This window comes from Octopus bimaculoides, unplaced genomic scaffold, assembly GCF_046866305.1.
Source record: "Octopus bimaculoides isolate indiv1 unplaced genomic scaffold, ASM4686630v1 contig88, whole genome shotgun sequence".
NCBI lineage: Eukaryota > Metazoa > Mollusca > Cephalopoda > Octopoda > Octopodidae > Octopus > Octopus bimaculoides.
In genome coordinates, this window is record NW_028315338.1 from 78,436 (window position 1) to 93,132 (window position 14,697).

At 38.0% G+C, this 14,697-nt stretch overlaps 4 protein-coding genes across 4 annotated transcripts in view; all 4 read left to right on the forward strand.

The window, feature by feature from the left end:
• Positions 1-1,740: 1,740 nt before the first annotated feature.
• On the forward strand, positions 1,741-5,951 carry LOC149129253 (uncharacterized). The gene is made up of 2 exons (XM_089346649.1): positions 1,741-4,445; positions 4,798-5,951. Exon 1 carries the CDS (start codon positions 1,887-1,889, stop codon positions 3,522-3,524), a length of 1,638 nt encoding a protein of 545 aa, XP_089202775.1. The 5' UTR covers positions 1,741-1,886; the 3' UTR covers positions 3,525-4,445; positions 4,798-5,951.
• Positions 5,085-5,951, forward strand: LOC149129254 (uncharacterized). Its single transcript, XM_089346655.1, has one exon. The coding sequence runs from the start codon at positions 5,219-5,221 to the stop codon at positions 5,705-5,707; it is 489 nt and encodes a 162-aa protein (XP_089202781.1). The 5' UTR covers positions 5,085-5,218; the 3' UTR covers positions 5,708-5,951.
• Positions 5,952-7,544: 1,593 nt separating this feature from the next.
• Positions 7,545-8,846, forward strand: LOC149129255 (uncharacterized). Its single transcript, XM_089346652.1, has one exon. It carries the CDS (start codon positions 7,623-7,625, stop codon positions 8,694-8,696), a length of 1,074 nt encoding a protein of 357 aa, XP_089202778.1. The 5' UTR covers positions 7,545-7,622; the 3' UTR covers positions 8,697-8,846.
• LOC149129256 (uncharacterized) overlaps positions 8,838-14,697 on the forward strand; it is a 53,149-nt gene continuing 47,289 nt past the window's right edge. Inside the window, exons 1-2 of the mRNA XM_089346668.1 lie at positions 8,838-9,492; positions 11,253-13,027. Coding sequence (XP_089202794.1) covers positions 11,674-13,027 — 1,354 coding nt within the window. The 5' untranslated portion in view covers positions 8,838-9,492; positions 11,253-11,673. The remainder of the gene's footprint in view (positions 9,493-11,252; positions 13,028-14,697) is intronic.

Genomic DNA, 14,697 nt, shown 5'->3' on the forward strand with positions numbered 1-14,697 from the left:
ACACTTCAAAAGATCTTTTCTTATGTGAAAACAATAGTTTTTCTGTGACAGCAGTTAAATTTGCCAGATGCCTTAGCTAAGCAATAGAATGCCTTCGCCACTTGACCCTTCTAACCTCTTCCATTTCAGCAATAGCTAGAATAGATATCACAGACTTCCAACGAATTCTATTATCGAAGAAGGGAGTAGGTGAAAACGCAGTGACAGCAACCATTAGGGGACAAAAGGAGAAAGAAAGTTATGAGACACAAAAATCCCTCGATTCTATAACTTTTATTAACTGAATTTCTTTTCTCTTATAACATCATTCTATCTTTATCTGTGGGTTACTACTACGAGAACGTGTACACACTTACAGGTCGAAATGAACTTTTCTTTTTACCTTGCATGCTTACAATATAACGTTAAATACATAACCTTCTCCAAACTAAACATTAACCCCTACATCTTGACCCACGAAATTCGGATCTTGTGAATTTTCCGAAGTCCTTTCCCCACCCTCTTATTGCTTTGTGCACCTTTCTTTTTTTTCATAATCATTTCCTACACATTGTTTTAAACCCATTTCCGTATATGTTTTGGCTTTTCATTTCCGGGTCACACAGAGGCAAGAACAAGCACACACGCACACGCAGACACAGAGTTAAGAAGAAGCACACACGCACACGCAGACACAGAGGCAAGAACAAGCACGTACACACACACAGAGGTAAGAACAGGAACGGACACACAGACACAGAGGCAAAAAGCAGCACGGACACAGATGCTAGATTAAGCACACACGCACACGCAGACACAGAATCAAGAACAAGCACGCACGCAGACACAGAGGCAAAAAGCGGTACGGACACACAGACACAGTGGCAAAAAGCAGCACGGACGCAGAGGCTAGATTAAGCACACACGCACACGCAGACACAGAGGCAAGAACAAGCACTGACACAGACACAGATGTAAGAACAGGAACGGACACACAGACACAGAGGCAAGAACAAGTACGCCCACACACAGACAAGAACAGGCACGCACACACAACCCGTTAGCTTTCTTCTCCTCCTCCCGTTTTAGCAGCCGTAACGAAGGTCACGGAGATATCCGAAGTGAACCGTCGAGTCATCACGGAAACAACCGTTCGTCTTCTGCTGCCTAGTCAACCACACTCAAATGCTGCTTATTACGTGCCATCGGCACAGTTTCGTGTCAGGCAGTAAATCTTTCCATGCTTCAATGGATTCTGACCACTGGAAACATTGACATTAAATAAATGACAGTCTCCGCTGTCTTTATGTTCATCTTTACGAGGTCGATAAACTGAGTACCAGTTTCATACAGGAGTCGATCTAATTGTCTCGCCCCTCCCCACAAATTTTGGGCCTTGTTAGTAGAGTAGAAAAGAATATTTGCAATCTTGATTTGTTATGTCATTTAACTGTCTTCTTTATCTTAGTTTCTTTTTCTATTTCAGAATATCACATCCTGTTGACAGAAAAGAAATTTCTTCATTCAGATGTGCCTTTGATATTTTCATCAACTTTTATTGACTAAACGAAGACGATATATTTATAAGGAGCATTCATCAATACATCAACCTCTTTATATGAAGAAAGTCTATGACAAAGTACTGCGAAATATTTCTTCTGGACGATGGAATTAGCAGCAACAATTTCAAGTCTTTGCTGTCTGCAATATAGAGGAGGTGATTGCTTTACAGGTTAATTAAGCTTGGATAACTTTACAGAGGCGTGGATAGTCTTCACCTCCTGACTTACATATTAAACAAAATCTCAGAGGAAAGAAACGGCATTCAATTATTCCCTGAAAATAGCGACACAACTGAACACAAACAAACTCTTAGAAATGAAATAAGCACTATCTTTGTGATATGTATGAGAAATTCCCCTCCCATGATGAATGATTTAACTCAAGGGAAAAACCCCAATACAGGTGAGAAACCGTCATTCTGTCATAGTGGTGCCGTGACAGCACACAAAGATACACATACAGGAGAGAAGTCGTATCATTGCGATGTCTGTGGTAAATCATTCTCTCGTAGTAGTTACTTAACTAAGCACAAACGTAGACATACAGGTGAGAAGCCATATCATTGTGATATCTGCGGTAAATCATTCTCTGGAAATACTCAGCTAACTATTCACAAACGCGTTCATACAGGAGAGAAGCCATATCATTGTGACATCTGTGATAAATCATTCTCTCATAGTAGTTACTTAACTAAGCACATTCGCACACATACGGGAGAGAAGCCCTACCATTGTGATATATGTGGTAAATCATTCTCTCTAACTAGTACCTTGACTAAACACAAAGTTACGCATGCAGGAGTGAAGCCCTATCATTGTGATATATGTGGTAAATCATTCTCTCTAACTAGTAACTTGACTAAACACAAACTTACACATACAGGTGAGAAGCCATACCATTGTGAAATCTGTGGTAAATCATACAATTGTAATAGTCAGTTGACTATTCACAAAGGTGTTCATACAGGAGAGAAGCCATATCATTGTGACATTTGTGGTAAATCATTCTCTGAGAGTTATACGTTGACTAGACACAAGCTTAGACATACAGCAGAGAAGCCATATCGTTGTGATATTTGTGGTAAATCAGTCTGTGATAGTATTTACTTAACTAAGCACAAACGTAGACATAGAGGAGATAAGCCATATCATTGTGATATCTGTGGTAAATCATTCTTTGAAAGTAGTGACTTAACTAAGCACAGACGTAGACATACAGGAGAGAAGCCATATCATTGTGATATATGTGGTAAATCATTCTCTCTAACTAGCACCTTGACTAAACAAAAATTTACACATACAGGAGAGAAGCCATATCGTTGTAATATCTGTGGTAAATCATTCTCTCAAAGTGGTCATTTGGCTAAACACAATCTTACACATACAGGAGAGAAGCAATATCATTGTAATATCTGTGGTTTATCATATTCTTATAATAGTCAGTTGACTATTCACAAAGGTGTTCATACAGGAGAGAAGTCATATCGTTGTGATATTTGTGGTAAATCATTCTCTCAAAATGGTCATTTGACTAAACAGACACTTACACATACAGGAGAGAAGCCATATCATTGCGATATCTGTGGAAAATCATTCTCTCAAAGTTATACGTTGACAAGACACAAACTTACTCATACAGGAGAGAAACAGTATCATTGTGACATCTGTGGTAAATCATATTCTGAAAGTAGTCATTTGACTCGTCACAAACGTATTCATACTGGAGAAAGACCATACCATTGTGATATCTGTGGTAAATCATTCTTTGATAGTAATTACTTAACTAAGCACAAACGTACACATACAGGAGAGAAGCCATATCATTGTGATATCTGCGGTAAATCATTCTCTGGACATAGTCAGTTGACTATTCACAAACGTGTCCATACAGGAGAGAAGCCATATCATTGTGACAACTGTGGTAAATCATTCCCTCAAAAAGGTAACTTAAGTAGACATTTGACTATTCATACACAGGTGTAACAGAATCAATATAAAAATTTATTACAAAATAGCAACAAGTATGAATATTTTGTCTGCTAAAACACAGGCTTTATTCCCCCTCAAGCTTGATGTTAACAACTTCAGTTTCATGAACGTCAACATGAAATTCATGAATATCAACTTTAGTATCATGTATATATCCAAATATATCAACACAGCGATGACTTTGATTTTTGAAGAGATGGCTGTGTGGTTAGGAAGCTTGCTTCCCAGCTACATGGTTTCAGGTTCAGTCGCATCGCGTGGCATCTTGGGCGAGTGTCTTTTGCTATAACCCCGGGCCGACCGAAGCTTTGTGATTGAATTTGGTAGGCGGAAGTTAATGCCATGTGTGTACATGTCTGTGTATGTGCTTGTGCCTCTCCGAAAGAGAGAGAGGGATTGTGCTGGACTTTTGAGGAATTTGTTGGGAGAGAAGAAAAGAATGGGAATAATGAATAAAAATTTTAAGTGACATTGATTTGGTCTTTCTTGTGTTTTCATCATTATCTTCCTTTATCCTTAGTGGTCCTACCTCGTTTAAATAGTAAAACATCAATTGGAGCCATGGATAGCTCATTTATGTACCCACAGTGTACACGGATATATACATATTAACTAAAGCCAAAAAGGGATTTGTCCTTCCAGTTATCATATATCGACAAGTAACTGTTATCGCTGGTCCCCAACAGAGGGACCAGCTATTCAAATTGACAGTACGTTGGTAGATAAAGCAGTTCAGGGTGTGAAGACAAAACATACCTTTGCTCATTCACTCTCTCCTGCTCTCTCTCCACAAGAAATCGAAGTCTACTTGTTAAGCACTTAAAATTTTGGTGTGAAAAATTGCTAAAGAACAAAACTGTTTTGCAGCGGAGGTCTTATACATCCTGTGATCTATATATCCAGTCATTTTAGTAGGTATGTAAAAGATATTGTTTTAATACACATTGACTAAAATGTTTTTTGTCCAGACAGCGTTACCACTTCGTTTATTATTGTTTTGAAAGTTCTTTGATTTTTCATTCTGATGTAATCCACATTAAATAAATGACAGTGTCGTCTGTCTTTATGTACATCTTTACGAGTTTTGTGTTTCATCTTTACGAGGTCGATAAACTGAGTACCAGTTTCATACAGGAGTCGATCTAATTGTCTCGCCCCTCCCCACAAATTTTGGGCCTTGTTATTAGAGTAGAAAAGAATGTTTGCAATCTTGATTTGTTATGTCATTTAACTGTCTTCTTTATCTTAGTTTCTTTTTCTGTTTCAGAATATCACGTCCTGTTGACAGAAAAGAAATTTCTTCATTCAGATGTGCCTTTGATATTTTCATCAACTTTTATTGACTAAAGGAAGACGATATATTTATAAGGAGCATTCATCAGTACATCAACCTCTTTATCTGAAGAAAGTCTATGACAAAATACTGCGAAATATTTCTTCTGGACGATGGAATTCACAGCAACAATTTCAAGTCTTTGCTGTCTGGAATATAGAGGAGGTGATTGCTTTGCCGGTTACTTAAGCTTGGATAACTTTACAAAGGAGTGGACAGTTTTCACATCCTGATTTACATATTAAACAAGATCTCAGATAAAAGAAACAACATTAAATTATTCCCTGAAAATAGAGACTCAACTGAACAAAAATATATTCATAGAAATGAAAAAAATGCTATCTTTGTGATATGTATGACGAATTATTCTCTCACGATGAATCATTTAACTACACCAAAAAACCTTTATACAAGAGAGAAGCCATATCATCGTAATATCTGTGGTAAATCATACACTTGGAATAGTCAGTTGACTATTCACAAACGTGTTCATACAGGAGAGAAGCCATATCATTGTGACATATGTGGTAAATCATTCTCTAGAAGTTGTCACTTGCCTGAACACAAACGTATACATACAGGAGAGAAGCCATATCATTGTGATATCTGTGGTAAATCTTTCTCTCAAAGTGGTGTCTGGAATAGTCACAAGCGTATTCATACAGGAGAAAAGCCATATCCCAGTGATATCTGTGGTAAATCATACATTTGGAATAATCTCTTGACTATTCACAAACGTGTCCATACAGGAGAGAAGCCATATCATTGTGATATCTGCGGTAAATCATTCTCTGAAAAAGGTCACTTAAGTAGACATTTGACTATTCATACATGTGTAGCATAATCAGTATCAAAATTTATTACAACATAGCAACAATTATGAATATTTTGTCTGCTAAAAGACAGGCTTTATTTCATGGATGTCAACATGAAATTCATGAATATCAAGTTTAGTATCATATATATATCCAAATATATCACCACAGCAATGACTTTGATTTCTGAGGATGATTGTGCTGGACTTTTGAGGAATTTGTTGGGAGAGAAGAAAAGAATGGGAATAATGAATAAAAATTTTAAGTGACGTTGATTTGGTGTTTCTTGTGTTTTCATCATCATCATCATCCTTTAACCTTAATGGTCCTACCTCGTTTAAATAGTAGTGATATCTGTGGTAAATGTTTCTCTCAAAGTTGTGTCTTGAACAGTCACAAGCGTATTCATACAGGTGAGAAGCCATATCATTGCGATACCTGTGGTAAATGACTCTCTAATAGTAGTCCTTTGACATCACACACACATACACATACAGGAGAGAAGCCATATCATTGTGACACCTGTGGTAAATCATTTTCTACAAAAGGTCACTTAAGTAGACATTTGACTATTCATACAGGTGTAACATAATCAGTATCAAAATTTATTAGAACATAGGACCAATTATGAATATTTTGTCTGCTAAAAGACAGGCTTTATTTCATGAACATCAACATGAAATTCATGAATATCATGTTTAGTATCATATATATATCCAAATATATCAACACAGCAATGACTACATGGTTTCAAGTTCAGTCCCATCACGTGGCACCTTGGGCGAGTGTCTTCTGCTATAGCCCCAAGCCGACCTCGTAAAGATGAACATAAAGACAGCGGAGACTGTCATTTATTTAATGTCAATGTTTCCAGTGGTCAGAATCCATTGAAGCATGGTAAGATTTACTGCCTGACACGAAACTGTGCCGATGGCACGTAATAAGCAGCATTTGAGTGTGGTTGACTAGGCAGCAGAAAACGAACGGTTGTTTCCGTGACGACTCGACGGTTCACTTCGGATATCTCCGTGACCTTCGTTACGGCTGCTAAAACGGGAGGAGGAGAAGAAAGCTAACGTGTTGTGTGTGCGTGCCTGTTCTTGTCTGTGTGTGGGCGTACTTGTTCTTGCCTCTGTGTCTGTGTGTCCGTTCTTGTTCTTGCATCTGTGTCTGCGTGTGCGTGTGTGCTTAATCCAGCCTCTGTGTCTGTGTGTCCGTGCTGCTTTTTGCCTCTGTGTCTGCGTGCGTGCTTGTTCTTGCTTCTGCGTGTGCGTGTGCGTGTGTGCTTAATCTAGCCTCTGTGTCTGTGTGTCCGTGCTGCTTTTTGCCTCTGTGTCTGTGTGCGTGCTTGTTCTTGCTTCTGCGTCTGCGTGTGCGTGTGTGCTTAATCTAGCCTCTGTGTCTGTGTGTCCGTGCTGCTTTTTGCCTCTGTGTCTGTGTGCGTGCTTGTTCTTGCTTCTGCGTCTGCGTGTGCGTGTGTGCTTAATCTAGCTTCTGTGTCTGTGTGTCCGTGCCACTTTTTGTCCCTGTGTCTGTGTGCGTGCTCGTTCTTGCCTCTGTGTCTGCGTGTGCGTGTGTGCTTGTTCTTGTCTCTGTGTCTGTGTGTCCGTTCCTGTTCTTGCCTCTGTGTGACCCGGAAATGAAAATCCAAAAAATATACGGAAATGGGTTTAAAACAATGTGTAGGAAATGAATATGAAAAAAAAGAAAAGGTGCACAAAGCAATGAGAGGGTGGGGAAAGGACTTCGGAAATTTCACAAGATCCGATAATACACAAAATCCGAAAATTGACAAGATCGTAGATATGAAATAAGCACTATCTTTGTGATATGTATGAGAAATTCCCCTCCCATGATGAATGATTTAACTCAAGAGAAAAACCCGGATATTATTGTTTTGAAAGTTCTTTGATTTTTCATTCTTATGTAATCCACATTCAATAAATGACCGTGTCGTCTGTCTTTATGTACATCTTTACGAGTTTTGTGTTTCATCTTTACGAGGTCGATAAACTGAGTACTCAGAACGGTCACTTGACTAGACACACTGTTACACATACAGGCCAGAAATCATTCTCTGAAAGTGTTCATTTGACTAGTCACATACGTATTCATACTGGAGAAAGACCATATCATTGTGAGATCTGTGGTAAATCTTTCTCTGAAAGTGGCGTCTTGAATAGTCACAAGCGTACACATACAGGAGAGAAGCCATATCATTGTGATGTCTGTGGTAAATCATACACTTGTAAAGGTCACTTGTCTATTCACACACGCGTTCATACAGGAGAGAAGCCATATCATTGCAAAATCTGTGGTAAATCAGTCTCTTCTAGTAGTGACTTAAATAAGCACATCCGCACACATACAAGAGAGAAACCTTATCATTGTAATGTCTGCAGTAAATCATTCTCTCAAAGTGTTGCCTTAACTCAACACAAACTTATGCATACAGGAGAGAAGCTATATCATTGTGATATCTGCAGTAAATCATTCTCTAAAAGTAGTGTTTTCACTATACACAAACGTACACATACAGGAGAGAAGCCATATCATTGTGATATCTGTGGTAAATCATTCTCTTCAAGTAGTTATTTGACTTGTCACAAACGTAGTCATACTGGAGAAAGACCATATCATTGTGATATCTGTGGTAAATCATTCTTTCATAGTAGTCACTTGACTATACACAAGCGTACACATACAGGAGAGAAGCCATATATTTGCATTACTTGTGGAAAATCATTCTCTGATAGTAGTACCTTGACTAAACAGAAATTTACACATACTGGAGAGAAGCCATATCATTGTGATATCCGTGGTAAATCATTCTCTCAAATTGGCGTCTTGAATAGTCTCAAGCGTACACATACAGGGGAGAACCCATATCGTTGTGATATCTGTGGTAAATCATTCTTTAAGAGTGGGGACTTGACTAGACACAAATATACACATACAGGAGAGAAGCCATATCATTGTGATATCTTTGGAAAATCATTCTCTGATCGTAGTACCTAGACTAAACACAAACTTACACATACCGGAGAGAAGCCATATCATTGTGATATAAGTGGTAAATCATTCTTTGGAAGTAGTCACTTGACTAAATACAAGCGTACGCATACAGGAGAGAAGCCATATGATTGTAATATCTGTGGTAAATCATTCTCTGATAGTGGTACCTTCAGTAGGCACAAACGTATTCATACAGGAGAGAAGCCATATCTTTGCAATACCTGTGGAAAATCATTCTCTCAGAGTAGTAACTTGACTGAACACAAACGTGTACATACAGGAGAGAAGCCATATCATTGTGATATCTGTGGTAAATTATTCTCTGGAAGTAGTGGCTTAACTAGACACAGACTTAAGCATACAAGAGAGAAGCCATATCATTGTGATATCTGGTAAATCATTCTCTGAAATAGTCACTTAAGTAGACATTTGACTATTCATACAGGTGTAATAGAATCAATATCAAAATTTATTACAACATAAGAACAATTATGAATATTTTGTCTGCTATCAACATGAAATTCATGAATATCAACTTTAGTATCATATAAATATCCAAATATATCAACACAGCAATGACTATTCAAATTGACAGTACGTTGGTAGATAAAGCAGTTCAGGGTGTGAAGACAAAACATACCTTTGCTCATTCACTCTCTCCTGCTCTCTCTCCACAAGAAATCGAAGTCTACTTGTTAAGCACTTAAAATTTTGGTGTGAAAAATTGCTAAAGAACAAAACTGTTTTGCAGCGTAGGTCTTATACATCCTGTGATCTATATATCCAGTCATTTTAGTAGGTATGTATAAGATATTGTTTTAATACACATTGACTAAAATGGTTTGTTACCACCTCGTTTTCAAAGTTCTTTGATTTTTCATTCTTATGTAATCCACACTCTATAAAATGTCATCTTAAAATACGTGTGAAGAAAGGGGCTGATGCACTTTCGCACCTCCCCTTCAAAAGTGCATTTCTTAAAAAAAGATAGCCAAATTTCAATTAACACTTCAAAAGATCTTTTCTTATGTGAAAACAATAGTTTTTCTGTGACAGCAGTTAAATTTGCCAGATGCCTTAGCTAAGCAATGGAATGCCTTCGCCACTTGACCCTTCTAACCTCTTCCATTTCAGCAATAGCTAGAATAGATATCACAGACTTCCAACGAATTCTATTATCGAAGAAGGGAGTAGGTGAAAACGCAGTGACAGCAACCATTAGGGGACAAAAGGAGAAAGAAAGTTATGAGACACAAAAATCCCTCGATTCTATAACTTTTATTAACTGAATTTCTTTTCTCTTATAACATCATTCTATCTTTATCTGTGGGTTACTACTACGAGAACGTGTACACACTTACAGGTCGAAATGAACTTTTCTTTTTACCTTGCATGCTTACAATATAACGTTAAATACATAACCTTCTCCAAACTAAACATTAACCCCTACATCTTGACCCACGAAATTCGGATCTTGTGAATTTTCCGAAGTCCTTTCCCCACCCTCTTATTGCTTTGTGCACCTTTTTTTTTTTTTCATAATCATTTCCTACACATTGTTTTAAACCCATTTCCGTATATTTTTTGGATTTTCATTTCCGGGTCACACAGAGGCAAGAACAAGCACACACGCACACGCAGACACAGAGTTCAGAAGAAGCACACACGCACACGCAGACACAGAGGCAAGAACAAGCACGTACACACACACAGAGGTAAGAACAGGAACGGACACACAGACACAGAGGCAAAAAGCAGCACGGACACAGATGCTAGATTAAGCACACACGCACTCGCAGACACAGAATCAAGAACAAGCACTGACACAGACACAGATGTAAGAACAGGAACGGACACACAGACACAGAGGCAAGAAGAAGTACGCCCACACACAGACAAGAACAGGCACGCACGCAGACACAGAGGCAAAAAGCGGTACGGACACACAGACACAGTGGCAAAAAGCTGCACGGACGCAGAGGCTAGATTAAGCACACACGCACACGCAGACACAGAGGCAAGAACAAGCACTGACACAGACACAGAGGTAAGAACAGGAACGGACACACAGACACAGAGGCAAGAAGAAGTACGCCCACACACAGACAAGAACAGGCACGCACACACAACCCGTTAGCTTTCTTCTCCTCCTCCCGTTTTAGCAGCCGTAACGAAGGTCACGGAGATATCCGAAGTGAACCGTCGAGTCATCACGGAAACAACCGTTCGTTTTCTGCTGCCTAGTCAACCACACTCAAATGCTGCTTATTACGTGCCATCGGCACAGTTTCGTGTCAGGCAGTAAATCTTTCCATGCTTCAATGGATTCTGACCACTGGAAACATTGACATTAAATAAATGACAGTCTCCGCTGTCTTTATGTTCATCTTTACGAGGTCGATAAATTGAGTACCAGTTGCATACTGCGGTCGATCTAATTGTCTCGCCCCTCCCCACAAATTTTGGGCCTTGTTAGTAGAGTAGAAAAGAATATTTGCAATCTTGATTTGTTATGTCATTTAACTGTCTTCTTTATCTTAGTTTCTTTTTCTATTTCAGAATATCACATCCTGTTGACAGAAAAGAAATTTCTTCATTCAGATGTGCCTTTGATATTTTCATCAACTTTTATTGACTAAACGAAGACGATATATTTATAAGGAGCATTCATCAATACATCAACCTCTTTATATGAAGAAAGTCTATGACAAAGTACTGCGAAATATTTCTTCTGGACGATGGAATTAGCAGCAACAATTTCAAGTCTTTGCTGTCTGCAATATAGAGGAGGTGATTGCTTTACAGGTTAATTAAGCTTGGATAACTTTACAGAGGCGTGGATAGTCTTCACCTCCTGACTTACATATTAAACAAAATCTCAGAGGAAAGAAACGGCATTCAATTATTCCCTGAAAATAGCGACACAACTGAACACAAACAAACTCTTAGAAATGAAATAAGCACTATCTTTGTGATATGTATGAGAAATTCCCCTCCCATGATGAATGATTTAACTCAAGGGAAAAACCCCAATACAGGTGAGAAACCGTCATTCTGTCATAGTGGTGCCGTGACAGCACACAAAGATACACATACAGGAGAGAAGTCGTATCATTGCGATGTCTGTGGTAAATCATTCTCTCGTAGTAGTTACTTAACTAAGCACAAACGTAGACATACAGGTGATAAGCCATATCATTGTGATATTTGTGATAACTCATTCTCTGAAAGTCGTCATTTGACTGGCCACAAACGTATTCATACTGAAGAAAGACCATATCATTGCAATACCTGTGGTAAATCATTCCCTCAAAGTAGTAACTTAACTAAACACAAACGTACACATACAGGAGAGAAGCCATATCATTGTGATATCTGCGGTAAATCATTCTCTGGAAATACTCAGCTAACTATTCACAAACGCGTTCATACAGGAGAGAAGCCATATCATTGTGACATCTGTGATAAATCATTCTCTCATAGTAGTTACTTAACTAAGCACATTCGCACACATACGGGAGAGAAGCCCTACCATTGTGATATATGTGGTAAATCATTCTCTCTAACTAGTACCTTGACTAAACACAAAGTTACGCATGCAGGAGTGAAGCCCTATCATTGTGATATATGTGGTAAATCATTCTCTCTAACTAGCACCTTGACTAAACAAAAATTTACACATACAGGAGAGAAGCCATATCGTTGTAATATCTGTGGTAAATCATTCTCTCAAAGTGGTCATTTGGCTAAACACAATCTTACACATACAGGAGAGAAGCAATATCATTGTAATATCTGTGGTTTATCATATTCTTATAATAGTCAGTTGACTATTCACAAAGGTGTTCATACAGGAGAGAAGCCATATCGTTGTGATATTTGTGGTAAATCATTCTCTCAAAATGGTCATTTGACTAAACACACACTTACACATACAGGAGAGAAGCCATATCATTGCGATATCTGTGGTAAATCATTCTCTCAAAGTTATACGTTGACAAGACACAAACTTACTCATACAGGAGAGAAACAGTATCATTGTGACATCTGTGGTAAATCATATTCTGAAAGTAGTCATTTGACTCGTCACAAACGTATTCATACTGGAGAAAGACCATACCATTGTGATATCTGTGGTAAATCATTCTTTGATAGTAATTACTTAACTAAGCACAAACGTACACATACAGGAGAGAAGCCATATCATTGTGATATCTGCGGTAAATCATTCTCTGGACATAGTCAGTTGACTATTCACAAACGTGTCCATACAGGAGAGAAGCCATATCATTGTGACAACTGTGGTAAATCATTCCCTCAAAAAGGTAACTTAAGTAGACATTTGACTATTCATACACAGGTGTAACAGAATCAATATAAAAATTTATTACAAAATAGCAACAAGTATGAATATTTTGTCTACTAAAACACAGGCTTTATTCCTCCTCATGCTTGATGTTAACAACTTCAGTTTCATGAACGTCAACATGAAATTCATGAATATCAACTTTAGTATCATGTATATATCCAAATATATCAACACAGCGATGACTTTGATTTTTGAAGAGATGGCTGTGTGGTTAAGCTTGCTTCCCAGCTACAAGGTTCCAGGTTCAGTCGCATCGCGTGGCATCTTGGGCGAGTGTCTTTTGCTATAACCCCGGGCCGACCGAAGCTTTGTGATTGAATTTGGTAGGCGGAAGTTAATGCCATGTGTGTACATGTCTGTGTATGTGCTTGTGCCTCTCCGAAAGAGAGAGAGGGATAGTGCTGGACTTTTGAGGAATTTGTTGGGAGAGAAGAAAAGAATGGGAATAATGAATAAAAATTTTAAGTGACATTGATTTGGTCTTTCTTGTGTTTTCATCATCATCTTCCTTTAACCTTAGTGGTCCTATCTCGTTTAAATAGTAAAACATCAATTGGAGCCATGGATAGCTCATTTATGTACCCACAGTGTACACGGATATATACATATTAACTAAAGCCAAAGTGGGATTTGTCCTTCCAGTTATGCATATATCCACAAGTAACTGTCATCGCTGGTCCCCAACAGAGGGACCAGCTAATCAAATTGACAGTACGTTGGTAGATAAAGCAGTTCAGGGTGTGAAGACAAAACATACCTTTGCTCATTCACTCTCTCCTTCTCTCTCTACACAAGAAATCGAAGTCTACTTGTTAAGCACTTAAAATTTTGGTGTGAAAAATTGCTAAAGAACAAAACTGTTTTGCAGCGTAGGTCTTGTACATCCTGTGATCTATATATCCAGTCATTTTAGAAGGTATGTAAAAGATATTGTTTTAATACACATTGACTAAAATGTTTTTTGTCCAGACATCGTTACCACTTTGTTTATTATTGTTTTGAAAGTTCTTTGATTTTTCATTCTTATGTAATCCACATTAAATAAATGACAGTGTCGTCTGTCTTTATGTACATCTTTACTAGTTTTGTGTTTCATCTTTACGAGGTCGATAAACTGAGTACCAGTTTCATACAGGAGTCGATCTAATTGTCTCGCCCCTCCCCACAAATTTTGGGCCTTGTTATTAGAGTAGAAAAGAATGTTTGCAATCTTGATTTGTTATGTCATTTAACTGTCTTCTTTATGTTAGTTACTTTTTCTATTTCAGAATTTCACATCCTGTTGAAAGAAAAGAAATTTCTTCATTCAGATGTGCCTTTGATATTTTCATCAACTTTTATTGACTAAAGGAAGACGATATATTTATAAGGAGCATTCATCAATACATCAACCTCTTTATCTGAAGAAAGTCTATGACAAAATACTGCGAAATATTTCTTCTGGACGATGGAATTAACAGCAACTGTTTCAAGTCTTTGCTGTCTGGAATATAGAGGAGGTGATTGCTTTACAGGTTAATTAAGCTTGGATAACTTTACAAAGGAGTGGACAGTTTTCACATCCTGATTTACATATTAAACAAGATCTCAGATAAAGAAACAACATTAAATTATTCCCTGAAAATAGAGACTCAA